We start from the raw sequence: 18,713 nt of genomic DNA on the forward strand, positions 1-18,713 counted from the left end.
GCTTGCATGTGTTTGCTTTTTGCAGTATGATGATCTGCAATCTCACATCCTATTCTGTGGAACTACTGCTGAGACATTTTCTCTTCTGCAGATTGAAATATTTTTAGGAAGTTGTAGTATTTGGCAGAGCAAAGAACAGCTGGGGAGGCACAAGGCTTGCTCCGTATTTGTCCTGTCAAGAGACTGCAGAAGTGCAGAAGTCAAAAACCTGCTGCTGTAGGAAGGAGGATGGAGTTCTCTGTGTAAGCAGGCAGTTGTGTTTGTGTCTCACTCAGGGCTCACACTCCCTTCACTAAGTAGCCCAGAGCATTTGAGAGTCAAATGCTGTTGCCTGCCCTGCCTCAGCATTAGCTTACCTCCCGTGGCGCAGGTTAAACCTCCATGGCATTCAGAAAAGTCACTTAAAACTATCTATCCACACAGAACAGGGATCACCTGTTGAATCACAGAATTAGTGTTTCTGTCTTCTAGATAAGTTCTGTGACTGGGGGAAAGGTAGTATTCACTGTGAACTGCAGGCTCTTAATTTCCCCAGTAAAACCAGACTTGATTGCATAGGAAGCTGGAGCTCATCTTTTCTCACGGCCTTTGCTGCTGTTGGAATTGTTTGGCATTATCTTCCAAGCCACGGAAAAATGTATCCACATTGTTTTTAGGACTTTGTTTACTCCTGATCTCTTTCCCTGTCAGTACTTTGCACGCTTGAACTTTGTGCTCCCAAGAGATCATGCCTTTAAGACAAAGGGATATGAAAATCAGTATCCTGCTTCTTAAGCAACAAAGCAGCAGACGGCCAGCTGCAGCGTGGAGTACATTACATTTGTAAGAGGAAGGATCCATATTCTCTTTGCATCCTGGTTCTGAGGAAATCTACTCAGGCATTTTTACCTAAAGCAGCTCTTTCTCCTTAACTCAAGACTTTGGAAGGTAAGCATCGATTGTCATTTGATCTGTTACGCATTACTAGTGTCCCTTCTGTGGTGGATGAAGCTCTGTTCTAAAGTCCCCAGTGAATATACTGGACCTGTACATTGAGGTGGAGTGTGGCACTTAAACTCATTTAAGGCTCTTAAAAGTGGAGGGATGGAAGTTACTCTGTTGCAGCTGTGGCAGCTTGGTTGAGTGATAGCCATGGTGTGCTGTGAAGGAGGAGGAGAGCTGGAGCAGTGCTGCATGGGTTCTTGACTCCAAGGCCTTCTCACCAGCTCTCCCTAGCCAGTCCCTTGCCTTCAGCATCATCCTAAGACCCCAGCTCCAGGAACTTTGTTCAGGGCCACCATTGTTCTATTACCACAAGGCTGTTTCTGTTTTTTGCCCTCTCACTCTGCTTTTTCCCTTCCAGCCCCACTAGGGCTTGGGAATCCTGGGGAGAATGATGGGGTGGGCTTGGGATGTGATCCTGTGAGTTGCTGAGAGCTGATGTCCAGGGCACAGAAGGGACACCAGCAGCCTCTCACCAAACAGATGAGGCAGCACAGTGCATTTTTCTTCTTGTCATCTGTATATACCAACTGAAAGAGAGTTGCTTATTTACAGACCTGGCTTTAAGCAAGCTACAGTTACTTGATACTAGGGCAAGCTAATGGTCACTACAAGAGAAGGGGATAGCTGATGGGCTGGTTTGCTCTTTGCAAGGGCTTAAAGCATGGTGGTTTTTTCCTCCTTAGATGCATAACTTATTAAAAGTATTTGAAGATTTACTTTTGTTCCCCATTCCCTTAGCATCAGAAAGACATTTGAACCAGATATAGTGACTCTTGGTGCTCAGAACTTACTGTCTGCCCAAACATAGGGGCATCCAGGATTACAGGCTTTCTTCTCCAGCAAAGGACACTGGCAGAGGGAGACTAGTCAGAACTATGCTGGTGTGTGACTCCTCATTGATTTCAGGCCTTTTGAGTGTGGGCTTTCAGCTTCTTGACTGAGGTGCTTCAGTTTGATGGAAATTGTTGGGCTCAACACAGCGGTAGCTGTGTGGGAATGGAAGTATCTGTGGCAGGCAGCAAGTGAGATAAGGAGAACTACTGTCCTTAAACATCATAAAAGTCATTACACAGAATCAAGTATTTCAGTCAGGTAGCCTAGTGTCTAGTGCCAGCAGTTCCTGTTGTTAGTAATTCTGGGAAAGGAAAGAGAATGGTGCAGTCTGGCACGACAGGTTTTCAACTTCTTCCTTACAAACTGTCATTGATCTGCAGTAGTGAAACACCACTGAAGTCTGTGGCAAAATAAAAGAGTTAATTGAGTCTGATTTTGTTTGTTTTTTGTTGTTTGGGTGGGCTGGTTGGTTTTGGGGTGTTTTGGGTTTTGGTGTTTCATTTATTTCTTTATATAAATATCTCCAACCCTTGTTTGCAACAGAGAATTTCAGTCTGTTCTGATCTGGCCCTCAGCAAACACAGAGGATGTGCAGGAGGTTATAAACATCGTGTGCATAAGTATACAAGTTGAGAGCAGCAGTGGTGCCTAAAAGACACAATCCCTCAGTTTCAGGATTGATATATTGGCTAGTGTGGCAGTTGCCATGGGTCTGAGCAGAATACTTGAAAGTACCTAAATCACAGAATCATCATAGAATGGCTTAGGCTGGAAGGGACCTTAAAGATCATCTGCTCCAGCCTCCCTGCCAAGGGTGGGGATGCCTCTCAGTCAAGGTTTGGGCTGTTTTGGGGTTTGATTTGGGATTTTTGGGTTTTTTGATTGATTGGTAATGGGGAAGCTTCTGGGGACAGTGTTCCTGCCGTCATACGTGACCTGTGTTTGTGAGAGCATCTGAACTTTCTACACTCCTTTAAATAAAGCTCACAGCCTGGGGTTATACAGTGGATTAATAGTAACAGCTGTGGGCTAACAGGGGATTAAAACTGTCTTAGCATATGAGAACATCAGTGATAAAATGCATCTGGCATGAAGTCTCCAAAGACTTCCAGGATTGTATGTAAATAGTAAATATGTTTCTATGGTGTGCGTCCTCTGACCTGCTTGTGACCGCTGGGCTGGTTTCAGAGCTTAGTTTCTGGGTGTCATGAGGTTAATGATATTTTCAGTCAGGCAGCTATGTGAAGAAGTTGTGCAGGATCTACACGGCCTTAAAGCATTTCTAGGGTGCAGTTTGTTGGCAGGGTTTGGCAATAGTGGAGAGTTTCATGCTTTGCAGAGTGAAAAGCAGCAAGCTGGTTACAGTCTGTGCTAGCGCAGCTCTGTTTCACCACGGATTAATTTGTCTCACCTTTTTTCCTGCGGGGATTTGGTAGGGTAGGGAAAGGATTATGAAAGGAAATATGGTAATTTGGCTGAAACTACACTGGAATTTTAAAAGCATTTAGTCCAGGCTGTAGTGTTTAGTTCAGGCTGTTGAATCCTGCCTGCAAAAGGTGGTGCTGCGAAGATCCGGTCAGGCGCAGACAGAAAATCCTGTAGCGCCTTCAAGGGCTAAGTGATGCATGGATAAATAATGTTAAAGCTCATCAAGCAAAGATACTTTAATTGATCTGTCTAGTAAGTAATAAGGTGATTACAAAATGAAAAATTACTTCTGTTCATAGTTGAGACAATTCATACTAAATTATTGTGATATCTGTGACCAAACTTGCACAGAAGTCGTAAAGGCTTTATATTGGCTCATGATTATACAAGCTCTTGGGCTCAGATAAGGTCTGTTACAGGTTAAGAGCATACTGCTTTGCTTAATCCTCAAATCTGCCTCTTCCACAATAAGTTCAAAGCTTTTTGTTTGGTTCTGGTTGGTGTCTGTACAATAGCACTACAAAGTCCTTCATTGGTACCTGCCCCTTTTATACTTGTACAAGAGTCGGCTCACGCCGAGCAGAAGTCCACATGAAATGAAGGTGCAAGTTTCATTTGTTTTCATTCTGCTTTCTGAAGACTTTTTTTCCTGCTTCTGGCCCTAGGAGCAAATGACAACAGAAACTTTCCTCAACTCCCCACAAAACCCACAGTGTTTTCAATTCTTAGTTCTGCAAGGTTTGCTTATTATTGCCAGCTGAGCACAGACTCTGGGATGTGCTTAAATGAAAGTTACGTGGCAAATGTAGTTTAATAGTTTATGTCCTGATGAGATTCTAGTTCTAGAAGTAAACTGGACTAGTGACAGTCTGGCTGTGGTGGGAGAAAGTCCCCAGCTACTGTAGATCCAGGATAGTTCAATAGCATTGTTAGAGTATTCTCAAGTATAACTCTTAAGATCTATGGTTTTAAAATCTCTCTTCCATTCCTTTTCAAATGAAATCTATTACAGGCAAAAGCAGCAAATTAATAATTTACATCAGAAGATAAGGGAGAATGAGTTACGAGCTCAACATGCAAGACTGAACCATCTTGTCAACTGTGAAGACCCTTACCTGACTAATTTGCAGGTAGGTTGGATGTTTTTCTTTCAGCAAAGCTTTCCATTGCCTGGTAACTGACACCTGAAAGCATCTTCAAAATTTACTGCAGGCCAGAGTGCAGAGCTGTTGTGATTACTGATGGTTGTGTAATTGTAGAGCCATAAATCATAGAGAGGAGAGTGCCCTGCAAGAGCACAAGCCCTATGAGGAGAGGCTGAGGGAGCTGGGGTTGCTTAGCCTGGAGAAGAAGAGGCTCAGGGGAGACCTTCTTGCTGTATACAACTACCTGAAGGGAGGTTGTAGCCAGGTGGGGTTGGTCTCTTCTCCCAGGCACCCAGCACCAGAACAAGAGGACACAGTCTCAAGCTGCACCAAGGGAGGTTTAGGCTGGATATTAGGAAGAAGTTCTTCTCAGAAAGAGAGATTGGCCATTGGAATGTGTTGCTTGGGAGCCAGTGGAGTCACCATCACTGGAGGTGTTTAGGAGGAGACTGGATGGGGTGCTTGGTGCTGTGGTTTAGTTGATGAGATGGTGTTGGGTGATAGGTTGGACTTGATGATCTCAAAGGTCTTTTCCAAGCTGGTTAATTCTATTCTAAGTGGTGTAGCTTACCTTAGCTTTGGAGAAATCCAAGTTATGTTAACATTTTGTACATACTTGCTCTGAAAGCTGATAAAAATGGGCTGGGGAGGAAGGATGGTGACACCCATAAGGGTTTGATAGTATGAATAATTTCTTGAAAGATACCAGTTTCTTTATTAAAGCATCTTGAAACTGAAAGCCTAATGGAGTGCATCTCTGTTGTCATCCCACATACAGCTGATGGCCATTTTGTGCTTGTCTGTCGGTGGGCAGGGGAAGCAGAAGAGTAATATTGAACTGCATAGAATGGAAAGGCAGGAGGGGTTTGGTATACACAACAGAAAGGGGGAAGCCTGCCTTCTGATTACAAGTGTAGTCTCAGGCTTGTCCCTGCACTATTCTGCACCCCAGGTGTGACAGCTCTGAGGTTTGACTAGTGCCGATGCTCTGCTTTGGAAGGATCCTGTTCTGCTGTAGAAGGATCTTGTCTTGTCTCTCACTTCAGTATATTGATGGCCATTTTATAGGGAGTTTTTCTTCCATGGGCATGGTGTAATCATGCAGTGGCAGTGATTTGTTTTGAAAACACTTTGTATTTGGATTTCCAGGCCTTCCTTTTGGAAGGAAAGTCACACCTCTTCCATAAATCTGAGGGAGAAAGTGGCCTCACAGTGCTCAGCTTCTTTATTTATCTTGCCTCAGATTCCTTAAGTACATGCTGTTACCATGTGTTTTAACGTTTGAAAGAATCAAACTCCACCCTTCCTGACGCTGGAAAAAATGCAGGGCCGTTTTCTGCCGTGCTGCTCAAGTGCATGGTGGCATGTGTGCATTCATTTCTGGGAAGATTTTCCTTTCTCTTCTCTTCTTTTTGTAAGCAGCCACAGTATGAGAGCACACCACTGCAGCCTCACCCTGCAGAAAGACCAACGTCCCACCTTGAGGAGCTCGAGCGAAAGATTGCAGCAGCTGAGAATAAGGGACTGCAACTCACTGAATTTATAAAACAAATTTCAAACAAATCCAGTGAGGAGAAAAAGAAGATGGAGGAGAAAGTAAGTGGCTTTCATGTCCCAAATTTCTTCTTGACAGTTACAGCAGCACATGTTTTGTTTGCTAGAAAGCAGCTTAGTACGTGGGTTGCTAAGCTCTTTTCGAAAGGTAGCTAAAACTATGATAGAAGAAATGATAGTTGGTGATTGCAGGTGTTGGTAATGGATAAATCTGAACTTGCAGTGAATACATCCTAAAAAGGGATAGGCAATGGCAATCATGGTGATGATTTTAACCAGGTTTATCAGTTAAACTTGCATCAAAGAAAAGCTGCTCAGCTCCAAGCATTCACGTAGCTCGAAGTGCTTATCACACTAAAAGCATCATTTCAAAACAGAGAACGAGTGTGACAGTAACGTCCCTCTTTATAGCATGGCATGTATGTGTGGCCTTCATGCTTTGAGCTGTGCTTAGGAGCCTGCATGTGCCTGTTTAGCAGGAGTGATTGATTCTCTTGTAGCTTTGCTAGCTGTGCAGGAGTCTTCAGCCTGAAACAAGGAAGGGGATTACATGGCTGTGTCCTTGGAACTGTCTCAACAAGTTTGGAGGCTGGATCAATACCCAGGAGTAGTTTTGAATGTCCTGACAGCCTTCTTTTATTGCAAGCAGGAACGTGCTATTGATCAGGTGGTTCCTTATTAATGTTGTGGGGATACATTGTCACTGGGCTTGCGTTTATATTAATGCAGATTCAGTGGGTAGGAGCAGTATGATACAGTGAAATGGCAGGTGGGAAGACAGAGAAGAAAGCATAATTCATCTTAAATTCTGCCTCACTAATTCTTCTGAACACTACTACTAACACTGTTACTCAGGAAGAATGGAAATTGAGTGCTGCTGCTTCCTCCTGTCTCAGCTTTTGCTGTATAGGAACTGCTGCTATGGGTGCTGGCAGTGGTGAGGAACTGTGCAGCAGTGCTTGTGCCAGCCAAGTGGTCTGTAGCTAGAAGCCTGATTCACTGCACAGTCTTGATTCACCCTCACTTTTGTGGCCCATATAGAAGGCTGCCTGTGGAAAAACTTCTCAGATATTATTGACTTGAGCTTTTCAGGAGGCTCTGTTACTATGCTCTGACTCTGGCAGTGTCACACAGTTATTGCTTAGTGAGATGGATGTTTGTAGCACCAAAGTATGTTCAGCACTTACTCTAGTGACAAGTGCTTGTTATCTATGAATTACTACACCTTAGTTTTCATTTCATTGGGCTGTGACTGGAAAATACTCTTTTCCATGTCTTCTTTCCTGCTTTTCTGTCCTAGTTAATAAGCTAAGTAAGTACCAGGAATATAAGCAAAGATTATACAGTATAAAAACCTTTTGCATGCTGATAGACACTTTAGGTGCCTGTAGAAAAGGCATTTTAGGAAGCCACAGTTCTGTTCTGGTGTCCTCTAATTGAATTTTCAGACTGCATCCAAGTCAGGTTTTTGGCTTCAGTTCATGCTGGGTTAAGTTCTTGGTCCCTGTGTTTTGTTTTCTTGGGCCAGAGGAAGAGGATGGCCTGAAATAGTTCCTGACATTTGTTGCATGTGAATATCTCCCTTGGTAAAAAACATTAAGAATATTTTAACTGTTGAACTGTTTATGTTCTCAGCTCACCAGGCACATGGAGTGTTCTGGGCAGAGGTGAAGCCTCCGTGGTTGGTGTGGGTCTGTGACTTGGAGCTGCTGGGCTTAATCATGCCTTGGTTTAGAGTGGGGTTTTTTTTGGCAGTAACCAACCCTTTCACGCAGCTGCTTCCAAAGCAGATTGATTTTTTTTTTCACTCTAATCATAATACCTGTACTCTTGCTTCCTTCCAGCTTAAGACCAGAGACCGATACATTAACAGCCTGAAAAAGAAATGCCAGAAAGAATCCGAGCAAAACAAAGAAAAACAAAGACGAATTGAAACCCTAGAAAAGTATCTGGCTGACCTACCAACACTGGATGATATAGAAGGGCAGACTAAACAGGTAAGGCAAAGGGACTTTAATTTACATTTAAAAAGTGCAAGTGAGCTCCCTAACATCTGTTGTCAAGTCTTTTACTGTTTCAACATAATTTTCCCCGCAGCCTGTTTTGGAAGAGATGTGTTTCAGTGTTTCAGTGCTGTAGCTATTAGGGATTCTCATACTCAGATAAGTGAAATAGGCTTAAGATTATACAGAAAGTAACTGCAAGGCTGTGGCCTGCTCCAAGGCTTTCTGCTCGTGTGGCATGGTGTCTGACTAATGTAACCTGTGTTAGCTGCAAATTCTAGAAGAGAAGAACAAGCAGCTTCAAGAAACTATGAGTGAGTTAGAGAAGAAGCTCGGAGAGGCCCGGTCGCAGTGCAGAGAGAGGGAATTGCAACTGGTGTGTCAGAAGAAAAAAGAAAAAGAGCTGGTCACAACAGTCCAGAGGTATGAACAGCTGCTTGGGCTGTGCCCTGAAATGGAGGTACTTTCCCATCTGATGTCAAAGCCCAATGTTATTTGCAGTCTTAATCTATTAGAATGCTGACAATTTTTCATGGCGTAAGTCTCTCACTGTGCAGAATGAGAGTGCAATGCAATAGACAGTCCAACAAGATTTTAGTGTGTGAAGCAGCAGATAATACCACAGAGATGAGTATGCCTAGGACCCTCTCCACTGTCTTTAAAGATGTGTGGCACTGCTGCAATGACTTAGCCTGCTGCCAGAGAGAGGATAGAATAAACATATGCAGCAGAGGGGCGTTGTATAGAAGCTGTCAGCATTCCTATCTGACAGCTAATCCTGTCACAAGCTGTGGAAAAGCTCCCTGGATAATGGCTGACAGGTATATCAGGCAAGGGTCAAAGATTTAAACAAATTATAGCTGTTCCTTACCATTTCACTGAGCGTGGAGGTGTTTACAGGGAGATGTAGCTGTAGCTGAACTGCTGTCATTGAACTTGCGTAGCTGAAAACACAAGCGGGACAGATATGCACGGGAAGAATCCAGATGAGACATGGAGACATTGTTGCTATGGTACCTTTTAGATCAGGGAAGCAGGGTTTTAACACAGATTTTTCAAAATAGGGGAGGGGGAATTACTTTAAAATAATTTATGTGGATGTTACTACAGTACACTGTCTCTCTATTGGGTAAAGGGGCATGCCACAGGAGTCTGAAAGTGTTTCCATGATGAAATGCAAGCTGGTTGGGACACCTTGCCAGCCAAATTGTTGGCACATTGTTTCCATGTTACTAGTGAAAGGCCTTTTTTCTGGTGCCCTCTTAATCTCAAAGGGAATAATTCTGTGGTTTCTGAAAACCAGCAAATAGTTGAAGAGGCCTCTGGTTTCTAAATTAGACATTAACACTCATAGAATGCCTTTCCTTTCTGAAAGAAGGTGAGGAGGCAAAGGCTCTAGCTACACCTAGAAGCCTGAGCTGAGCTACAGAGGGTCTGAAGGTCATGCCCTTATGTGGGAGCAGCTGGCAGGAGTAGATTTATGCTTTGCCTTAGAAGTCACAGAGGGCATGAAGGCTGGGCCACCAGGACTCAGTGCAGCTTCCTATTCCGGCCTCTGCTTCTGTGAGAGAGTTTGATTTTAAGTCTCCTGCAACTTTGAGAGGTTCAAAAACTCCTCTGACCTATGCTGCTGCTGGCTTTGCCTCCCAGCTTTGCCCCTTGGGATATGCAGCACAGAATCTGGCCTTTAAAACCATTCCTCCATTCATCTGTTCCTGTCTGTGCCGTGGTAACTTCACTGCTTTAGGATTTTTTGCGTCATCCATCCGCTGTTGGTTTGCTCATTCGTAAGGATGGATTCTACTAGGCATGGTTTTACTCTGCTTGTGGGAAGGTGGTGCAACTTTGTCATTTTTGAGTAGAACACACAGGCCTTCTGGTTTCTGTCAGCACACTTTAATTTTTCTTTCCTGTTGAATGGCAGTTTACAGCAGAAAGTGGAAAAGTGCCTGGAAGATGGCATCCGCCTTCCCATGCTGGACACAAAGCAGCTCCAGAGCGAGAATGAATGTCTTAGAGAAAAGAATGAGAAAGCCAGTAAGGTTAGTCTGCCAGGGACCTGTTGGTGGCATCTTTAACTTTGAGTCCTGCATTGCTTTTGTACTTTTTCCACTTTAGAAATAAATATCTCACTGCAGAATTGCACATTTGTTGCTACTCCAGATTTCTTTTCCATACCTGTTTCTGTTCAGTGCATTTAATTTGCATGAATTTCCTCTTCTGGCAGATGTAAAATCTCTTGTCTGGTAATTTCCATTTGTAAAGGTTCCATCTACACACCTATAAGCTGTATTAAAAAAATAAAAAACTAATAAAAAGGATCAGAAGAGATTCAAGCCTTTTAAATTACTCCATTTTATATTCTAGGTCATAGACAATCAACAAAATCAGATAGCTGGACTGATTTTAGACGTGCAGGTAAGGAAGAGTGTGCATTGTATACTCTCTACTTTTTTAGTTCATCAATATAATATTACTGAAGTTGAGTTTCATCCTTTTCCTCTTCCCAAATAGGAGGCAGAGGTAGAAATGCCAAGAACATCTTATGGCCTGTGGTTGACTTGTGTTCTCTTGCAGGCTTACAACATATTTGTTACTGATGTTTGTATGGTTTAGCACTTTGCTGGTACTCACCATAAAGTGGAAAACTATTGCTATGTAGCATCCTTACTCTGCTGCTCATCCTTATTCTGTTCCTGGTTCACATCAGAATTTCCTGTAAGGACTACCTCTGTAAGTAGTAGTGAAGCTTCCCATCCAGCTTTGAGGTTCATCTGAACCAAGTACATCCAAACTACTTGGATGCTGAGAGCCTTAGTAGACAGGTACCTTTCTGACCCATACTGCTTCACATTTCATGTCCTTTAGGCAGGTCCCTCTTCAGCTGCTTTCTGGTACATCGCTCCCTTGGGTATCTTAACTCTCTTGGGCATCTAACTTGGAGCCAAGGATTTTCTCAAGACAGCAGAGGTGATCAGCTAGGAATCAGTTGCAGCTCTGTGGATCAGATGAAGACATCCAGCTCCTGAGACTTAAGAATTACTTAGTGTCCAGTGTTTGTTGTGGCAAAAGGAAACCTTTTACAGGTTACAGAGACAGTATGTCTTGCTCTGGAAAAGGAGGAGCACTTACAAAACCAAATAAACATCTGTTTTGAGGAAATGTTGAAGCCAAATTCAATAAATCATAGTTTCTGCATTCTTCTTGATTGGCATTTGTCTCCACAATTTTTGCTGCCTTGTCCTCCATGAAGACTGAAGTTACAGGGTAGTTGCTTGAGAATGAAGAAGCTGCTGCTGCTTTGACTCTGTGTATGTTAGATTTAGAACAACAACAAAGAAATGTTGATTCAGACAGTAGTGTATGAGGCACTGCTAGCTTTTGTTTGCTCATGATCATGGTATAATGATTTTGATGGATGGTCTTGCTTGGTTGATAAGTTCTCCTGAGTGTGAGGGATTAGACTTCTGCTTGGTCTTGACAAGGTGTCATGCTGCATTTATAGTGCATCTCCAGAAAGAGGCACATTGTAGATGAGTGGTGTTTTAAAAATAAGTAAATCTCTATTTACATGATTAATGTAGACATCACAAAATCACCAAAAAAGACAGTCAGACTGTAGGATGTCAGTGTTACCCCAAGTACATCTGTCGATCCTGTCAATCACAATGAACTCAAACTGCTATGCTGGGAGTGATGCCACCAAACTGTGACTTTGGAAAGCATATGGGAAACTGAAAGGTGAAATATGGAGCACTCCTAGCACTCTGAGCAACTGGGGAACCACAGCACTGTGGGCTCAGCCAGGCTGGTAAGCACATGTGCTTTTTGTGAGCGTCAAGATGAGAGTGGCAGAGAATGGTAGATGTTAGGTGTGTCTTTTAGAAGTAAACACTGATTTCCACTTGCAGTGGAATCAGTCACAATCCAAGTCACAAGCTGACCATGCTCACATTACTGGGAATATTCCAGAAGTTGTTTGTGGAGTGGTTTGCAGTTATGTAAATTTAATAGCAGGTGTAGCCCTGAAAATACACCGGGAAAGGTAATATTTCTGAGTCTGTCTTCCCCACCGCTTGCCCACCCTCAGGCTGCACAGTCAAACCTGTAATGGCTGGTGTTGACACCAGCATGAAACCTGTAAGTCTTGATAGTGGTGCACGTTGTAAATGGAGCTCTAGGTGTCCCTGAACTTGCTCATCATCGAAGACTATTAAAATTTGAGATACTTGGAAGCTGGAAGGGTGTCTTAGCCATCTGCCATGTTCTCCTCTTCCTTCCTAAGCATCTTCTATTTGGTTGCTGCCATGGATGGAGCTAGAGGGATCTTCAGTCTGACCCAATATGACTATTTCTCTCAGTAGATGAAGTTGTTAAACTAAGGAGAGTTTTCCTCCTCTGCAAGCACAACAAAGGAAATGCCTGAAGCAGAGTTATTTCCTGCTGTCTCCTGGCTCAGGATGTTTCCTCTTTCTTCCTCCCTTTCCTCCCACTGGGATTTAGGCTGTGGTTTCTCTCACAGCTTATCTGTAGGATGCACATTGCTTCAGCACTTCCTTTGGAGGGGTACAGTGTGGGTGAGCCAAGGAGCAGGTCAAGTGTGTGAAAATGGTTTTAAAGCATAGTAGTTTCTGGGTTCTGCCTGCTCCTTCTTCTTACTTACATGAAAATAAAGTGTAGGAGGTTCTTTAGTCCATATCAAGTGTGTAAATTTTAGCACCACTGTTTCCCAGTTAATGCAGAGGGTGTGACAAAGTGCTGTCTTCTCCCACTTCTTCTGCAGGGTTGAGCTGAATGCATTGGAAAATTTTGTTAAGGCTGTGCCCCTCCTGGGAGTGACCAGGCCATTAGAGCTCTACCTAGTGTTGGCCCTGCCTTCCTTTCTGCCTCCTCCTCAGCTCTAGTAAATCTTAGAGCTGGCAAATCAATTAAATGCCTTCTTGCCCATGCTGAAGGCTACATACATGGTAGGGGGCAGTCCTGGATACACAGATATTGTCTTCCACGTGCTACAGTCAAGGTATATTGGTTGCCTGAAAGATGTGTTCTTCATACTTCTTAGGAGAAACTCTCACAAGAGAGTTTCCAAAGCCAAATTGTTTTAAGAACCCAACTCCAGCACAATTTGCTCTGATTCTGTCAGATGGGAGCTTGGGTTTTCCTCTGTCTTTGAGTAAGGTTACGGAGTCATAGTGCAGTGATGTAAACATTTGCTGTACTAAAGAATTACTTTGGTCTTTGGATAGCATTTTATTTAAGCTGCCCTATAGAATTCCCAGTGAAGGAGTTCTTGGCTTTGGAATAGCAGTGTTTAGGACTGTTCCTACAGAGATTCACAGAATCAACCAGGTTGGAAAAGACCTTTGAGATCACCAAGTCCAACCTCTCACCCAACACCATCTAATCAACTAAACCATGGCACTGAGGATCTCATCCAGTCTTTTTTTAAACACCTCCAGTGATGGTGACTCCACCACCTCCCTGGGCAGCACATTCCAATGGCCAATCACTCTTTCTGTGAAGAATTTCTTCCTAGCATCCAGCCTAAACTTCCTGTGGTACAGCTTGAGACTCTGTCCTCTTATTCTGTCACAGGTTGTCTGGGAGATGAGAATAAACCCCCAGCTGGCTACAACCTCCCTTCAGGTAGTTGTAGAGAGCCATAAGGTCTCCTCTGAGCCTCTTCTTCTCCAGGCTAAGGAAAAAAACCCACATTCTTCTGGAACTGTCTCATTCCATAAATTGAGAGACAATAGTTTGTGAAATGCTCCTTCTTTTGATAACTGAAATAAAAGAGAGGATGTGCTAATATAAAGTATGAACACTTAAAACCATTATCTGTGTTTTTGTTCCCTTTAGTCTATGCAAGAGAAGCTTTTGCAAGAAAAGCTGACCATTCAGAAGATGACAAGTGAGCTTGAAGAAAAAGAAAGGAATATAGAGCAGCTAAATAAAACTCTCTCTGAAGTAAGTAATAGCTCCAGGAGCACAACCCCTGACCACAGCAGCTGGGAGGAACCTTACAGAACGATTACAAGATCCCATGATTTTATGAGCTTAGTGACATACCTGCTTGTGCTGGCTGCTGTGCAGACATGTTAGAGCTGCCCCAAAGATGTAAGAACTTCAAAGTTCAAAGAACTTCAAAGCAATGCTTATGTGAAATAGACAACCATGTTGAAGTCCCTCCGCCATTCTTTGGAGGGTACGGAGATCCTGATTATGTGTACAGAAATTAATTACTTTTAATTACATTGGGGTTTGAAAAAACAAACCTTCTGCTACAGTGCATGCTGCAGACTAACTGTCCCCTTTTTCCCCTTTACTTTCCCCAAAGAACCAAAGACTGATGGAAGAGAATGCCTGCCTGAAGGAGCAGATGCGGCAGGTGGAGCAGTCCAGGCAGCCAGTATCTGAGAAGATGCCTGTAGCAGACCAGTTGTTCAAGGAGATGTCCCATTGCTTGTTTGACTTGAAAGCACTGTGCAGTATTCTTACCCAGAGAGCTCAGGGCAAGGAGCCTAATCTTTCCTTACTGCTGGGAATCAGATGTAAGTGATGATGTCATTCCAGTGATTGATAGTGTTCTGAGACAGGGGGATAAAGGTTAGCCAAGTGGAGCTGGACAAACCTGTGTCCCCTTTGCTATGCAACTGGAGCAGTTGTGCATGGGGCTCTCTGGAAGAGCTGGGCATTTAGTGCACCTGGGCCTCTAAGATGTTCTTGCCAAGTCAGGAGAGCAGGTAGCTGGCTGTTCATATGGACCTAATCATGGATATGCTCATCCCACTAGAAAATAAAGGTGTGTAGCCAGGTGTCCATCCCTCTGGAGATGTGTGGCAGTCACCCCGAGGGGAGACAGATGCTGTTCTATCAAAGGTGTTGTGCCTGCCTCATTATGAGGGCAGACATGGTGTGGCTACATCTCCTGTCTTTGTTTTAAAGCATTTGGAGTCAAGTAGTAGGGATATCCATCTACTGTTTGACTATTTATGTGTTGAGTTTGGAGGTGGGGAGTGGGGGTGTCTGTGGGTATCAGATAAGCCTGGTGCCAGGCAACTTCATCTTCAGTACTGTTAATGGCACTGCTGTTGAGATCCATCAGAGTTCAGCAAGTCCAAGACTTGGTGCAAACAGAAAAGCATCTCTTTCAGAGGAGCACTGGTGGGCTCTGAATTGGCTTTAAGTTCACATGGTACCACATTTTGTTGGCTTTGTCATCATACCAAAGCCTGATTTGTCTCAATGTGCAGTGAGCTGCCCCTATTTCAAAGGGGACTGACTAGTTGAAGCGTTCACAGACCACAGCTGCTGGAGCTTTAACCTTGGGTGTTGTTATTTTTACCTAGCACTGAGTGGCTCACCTGAAGAGAATGAAAACTTCCACAGCACAGAATCCCTTTCCAAGAAGCTCCTGGATGTCTGTCAGCTGCGGAAGGACATTGATGAGTTAAGGACTATGATGTCAGACCGCTACGCTCAGGACATGGGGGACAACTGCATTACTCAATGACAGCTTCTCATCTAGTCTTGAGTGACTTATTAAATGCTGCTGTGGCACAGGTCTTTGCATTTTTATTAAGGAGCCATATTGGAAGACTGCAACTATTCCCTGAGGACTCTGCATATTTAACCTCGGGAGTCTGGCAGGAAGGGGAGAGGCATCATCTGAACAGAGTGGTACAAACTACAGGAAGTCTTTTCTCCAAACTACTGAATGTAGGAACAAGCTGTGAAGACTGATTCAGTTGGATACTCTGCTTCCTTCTCTGGGGCTCATTTTCTCATCTGGTTTCTGGAATCGGAGCATCAAATCAGCCGTGCTGCTATTCCTCTCAGTCCCTTCCTTCGAGGCTTTGTGTTGTGACATTTAGAGCAGGGGGGTTAAAGGGCCTGTAGCTGTATGTGGTGAAGCCAGAGGTTTCTGCACCTGCACTGCACTCTAGGAACTGCAATTGGAGCAGGCTTGGAGCACTACAAAAAGTGGTTGCTCTTCAAGTTGCCTAAAATATTTCCTATGGGAAAGATCCTGGGTTTAGTAGTGATATCTAGCTTGCTTGCCCAGTATCAGGAGAAAACCATCTCACACTAAATCAAGTTGCTCACAGCCCCATCCCTGGAGGTTTTTAAGGCCAGGGTGGATGGGGCTCTGAGCAACCTGATCTAGTGTGAGGTGACCTGCCCATGGCAAAGGGGTTGGAACTAGATGATCTTTGAGGTCCCTTCCAACCCTGACAGTTCTGTGCTTCTGTTTACGCACATGAAGTCCATAAAATATCGAGCTGTCAAATTGTTTCAAGCACTCTCACATTGCTGTAAGAAGTTTCAGTGTTACCAAGTCTTGAGACAAGCCCAGGGAAGCTGGAAGGCATCAAACTGCGATGCAGTAAGTGGCTGTCAGGAAAAAAGGGAAAAGAAAGGAAAAACAATAGAAGGCCAACTGTATCTTAGTGTTTGTACCACACTTATTTTACCCTTAGGTTATCTCCTTTTGAGAATGTGGCTGGTCTGTGCTCCATCCCTGGAGGCATCTGAGGAGGTTCTGACCCACCTCGACCATGGTTTTACCACAGCTACAAAATGGGTGTTTGGCACTTGGCAAAATCAGGGCTCAGAACAGAATGTTTTCACTTAGCAGTATTAAGTGCTCAGCTATCTGAGGGCTGCAAAATATTCCACAGTGTTTGGAAATTCTTGATTTCTTTCTCTCTGTAGGAAGCAATTACATGTAAAAAAACATAAGGAAAAAAGATCATGTTCCATGGTTTATTCAGTGAGTGTCTCTTGGCAGTCCTGTTTCCCTCTCTCTCATGGGACAGAGGCCATACCAATGCTTCTGATTCCATGGAACATCACTGAAAGTTAGCTGCACAGTCCTGCATCCTGTGAAAGGGGATTGAACTGAAGGAAGCAAACTTGCAAAGAGCAAAGCCACTCTCAGATCACGCTGCTCAGAAAATGCATGAACATCAGTTCCGTATGTGGTGTTAGTTTCCAGGGACTAACAGTGCAAGTCTGCCAGCTGACCCAGAGTGTGGATAACAGCAGGAGTCTCTTAGCTGAATGGTTAGAAGCAAAGCATTTCTAGGGTAACATTTTCATGGCAAAAAGTGGTAGTACCTTCAATTTTCTGATTATGTTAATATAAGGGGGGGGAGGAAAAATGGTATAGCAGCATAGAATGGTTACCAGTTTTAACTGGGTGATGTTTTGCTTTCTGTTCATGGTTCCAACAGCTCATGTTTTAATGTTGCTTTTATGATTAAGTGATTTTTTGTTTGTTTGTTTGTTAAACTACATGGAATTATTTATTTGGCAGCTTTCTCTATCCTGAATCTACACATGGAGTAACTTGTGGGGAAAATGGTGTTGCTTATTTATATTCTTGCTACATGGGGTTTTCAGGTAGATGAATCTGAGTGGTTCAGCTCCTGTGAGCACTAAAACAGTGCCTAGATTCTAGCTGCAGTGGAGTTGCCTGGTGTCTCTACTTCAAGGCAAAAAAAAGCAAGGCCATTTCTATTTTAAATATCTGTGCTTTTCCTGGAGGCTTTCTTACTAGTGCAGAACTGAAAATAAGGGTCCTTGCACAAATGGGCTTGGACAGTTTCCCCTGGCCCTAACAGTGCTGGCTTTTGTGACTAGGGCCTCAGCGCAGTCTTTTGGCGTAGTTCATCAGTCTTGGCTCTGCACTGGAGCAAGTCTCCAGTTTCTGGCAGCTGTCTCCCCTTAGAATTCAACAACATTTCAGTTAATAAAATAGAAGTATTAAGGAGAGAGGAAACCCCTAAGTTGTGTGTTGCTGTGTCCTTAGATTATCGTACCTAATAAAAACTACCAAGCAACACATTCTTCTGAATGTGGTAGAAATGCCAAGGAGTTTAACAGAGCAGTGAGAGGAGTCACTAAGAACTATTGAGCTGCCCATTTGGCTGCTGTGCCTCTGCTCTCCCTCCTGTTCAACTCAACTGTGGAGCTGAGATCAGAAATTTATGTTTGCAGAGCACTTCAGGAGCTCTTGTGCTCCTCAAGCATTGGTTGAAAGTCCCTCAGGAAGGAGGTCCCATGCTCTTTGTAATACTTTGATTGCAGTGCGGTGGGCTTGCATTGTTAATGTTTTCCTTACACAAGCTGTACTATTTATGTTGACTCTAAAGCACTTGATTTTTAACACCCCCTCCTCCCCCCTGAGTTTATCTGCCTGTCAAATCAAAGTAGGGAGGTAAATGATGGATGTGTGAGCCAAAGATGCAGACCACCAATTGGCCATCTCCAGTGAGGCAGTGTTTTTGCTTTGGTTTCTTCAAATTTGGCCTGGTGTTGCAGTAGCAGTTACTATATATGCATCAGTTTATGGATGCCTCTAAATGGAATAAGCTTTGTCTCAGATATGCATGGTTGTTTAACTGGTTAAAATGTAGTGTGTGTGTGTGTGTGGTCTCCTTCAGCATATTTAATACAGAGCTGGGCAATGAATGTTAACCTTGGAATTGTAGAGATTTCGTCATGACAACTTTTTGCTGTAGCTGTTAGACAATCTCAAGGGCTGAAAAAACAACTGATAGTGAATGGGTCCTGTCCCATTCTGTTCTGGCTGTCAGCAAACTTGTACAGTGAATTTTGTTGTTGTATAGTTTCAGATGGAATATATCCACTGCTCTAGGAGATACTTACAGTATCTGCTGTATTCAAGAATGTATTTTGAAAACGACTGGGAAAGTAACTGTCCTTGGACGAGCTATAGACAATGCTATGTATTTGCTAA

The 18,713-nt window shown here is 43.5% G+C and overlaps 1 protein-coding gene across 2 annotated transcripts in view; it reads left to right on the top strand.

The window, feature by feature from the left end:
- The window catches only part of CEP85L (centrosomal protein 85 like), a 94,002-nt gene extending 78,272 nt beyond the window's left edge, over positions 1–15,730 (top strand). Inside the window, exons 5-13 of one of the 2 annotated variants that reach the window (XM_054173970.1) lie at positions 4,259–4,376; positions 5,811–5,987; positions 7,790–7,942; positions 8,217–8,371; positions 9,873–9,990; positions 10,316–10,366; positions 13,808–13,915; positions 14,286–14,499; positions 15,298–15,730. In XM_054173970.1, coding sequence (XP_054029945.1) covers positions 4,259–4,376; positions 5,811–5,987; positions 7,790–7,942; positions 8,217–8,371; positions 9,873–9,990; positions 10,316–10,366; positions 13,808–13,915; positions 14,286–14,499; positions 15,298–15,461 — 1,258 coding nt within the window. In that variant the 3' untranslated portion in view covers positions 15,462–15,730. The remainder of the gene's footprint in view (positions 1–4,258; positions 4,377–5,810; positions 5,988–7,789; positions 7,943–8,216; positions 8,372–9,872; positions 9,991–10,315; positions 10,367–13,807; positions 13,916–14,285; positions 14,500–15,297) is intronic. The other variant, XM_054173971.1, reaches the window with a different exon arrangement.
- Positions 15,731–18,713: the final 2,983 nt, after the last annotated feature.

The sequence above is a fragment of the Dryobates pubescens genome, chromosome 28 (assembly GCF_014839835.1).
Source record: "Dryobates pubescens isolate bDryPub1 chromosome 28, bDryPub1.pri, whole genome shotgun sequence".
Lineage (NCBI taxonomy): Eukaryota > Metazoa > Chordata > Aves > Piciformes > Picidae > Dryobates > Dryobates pubescens.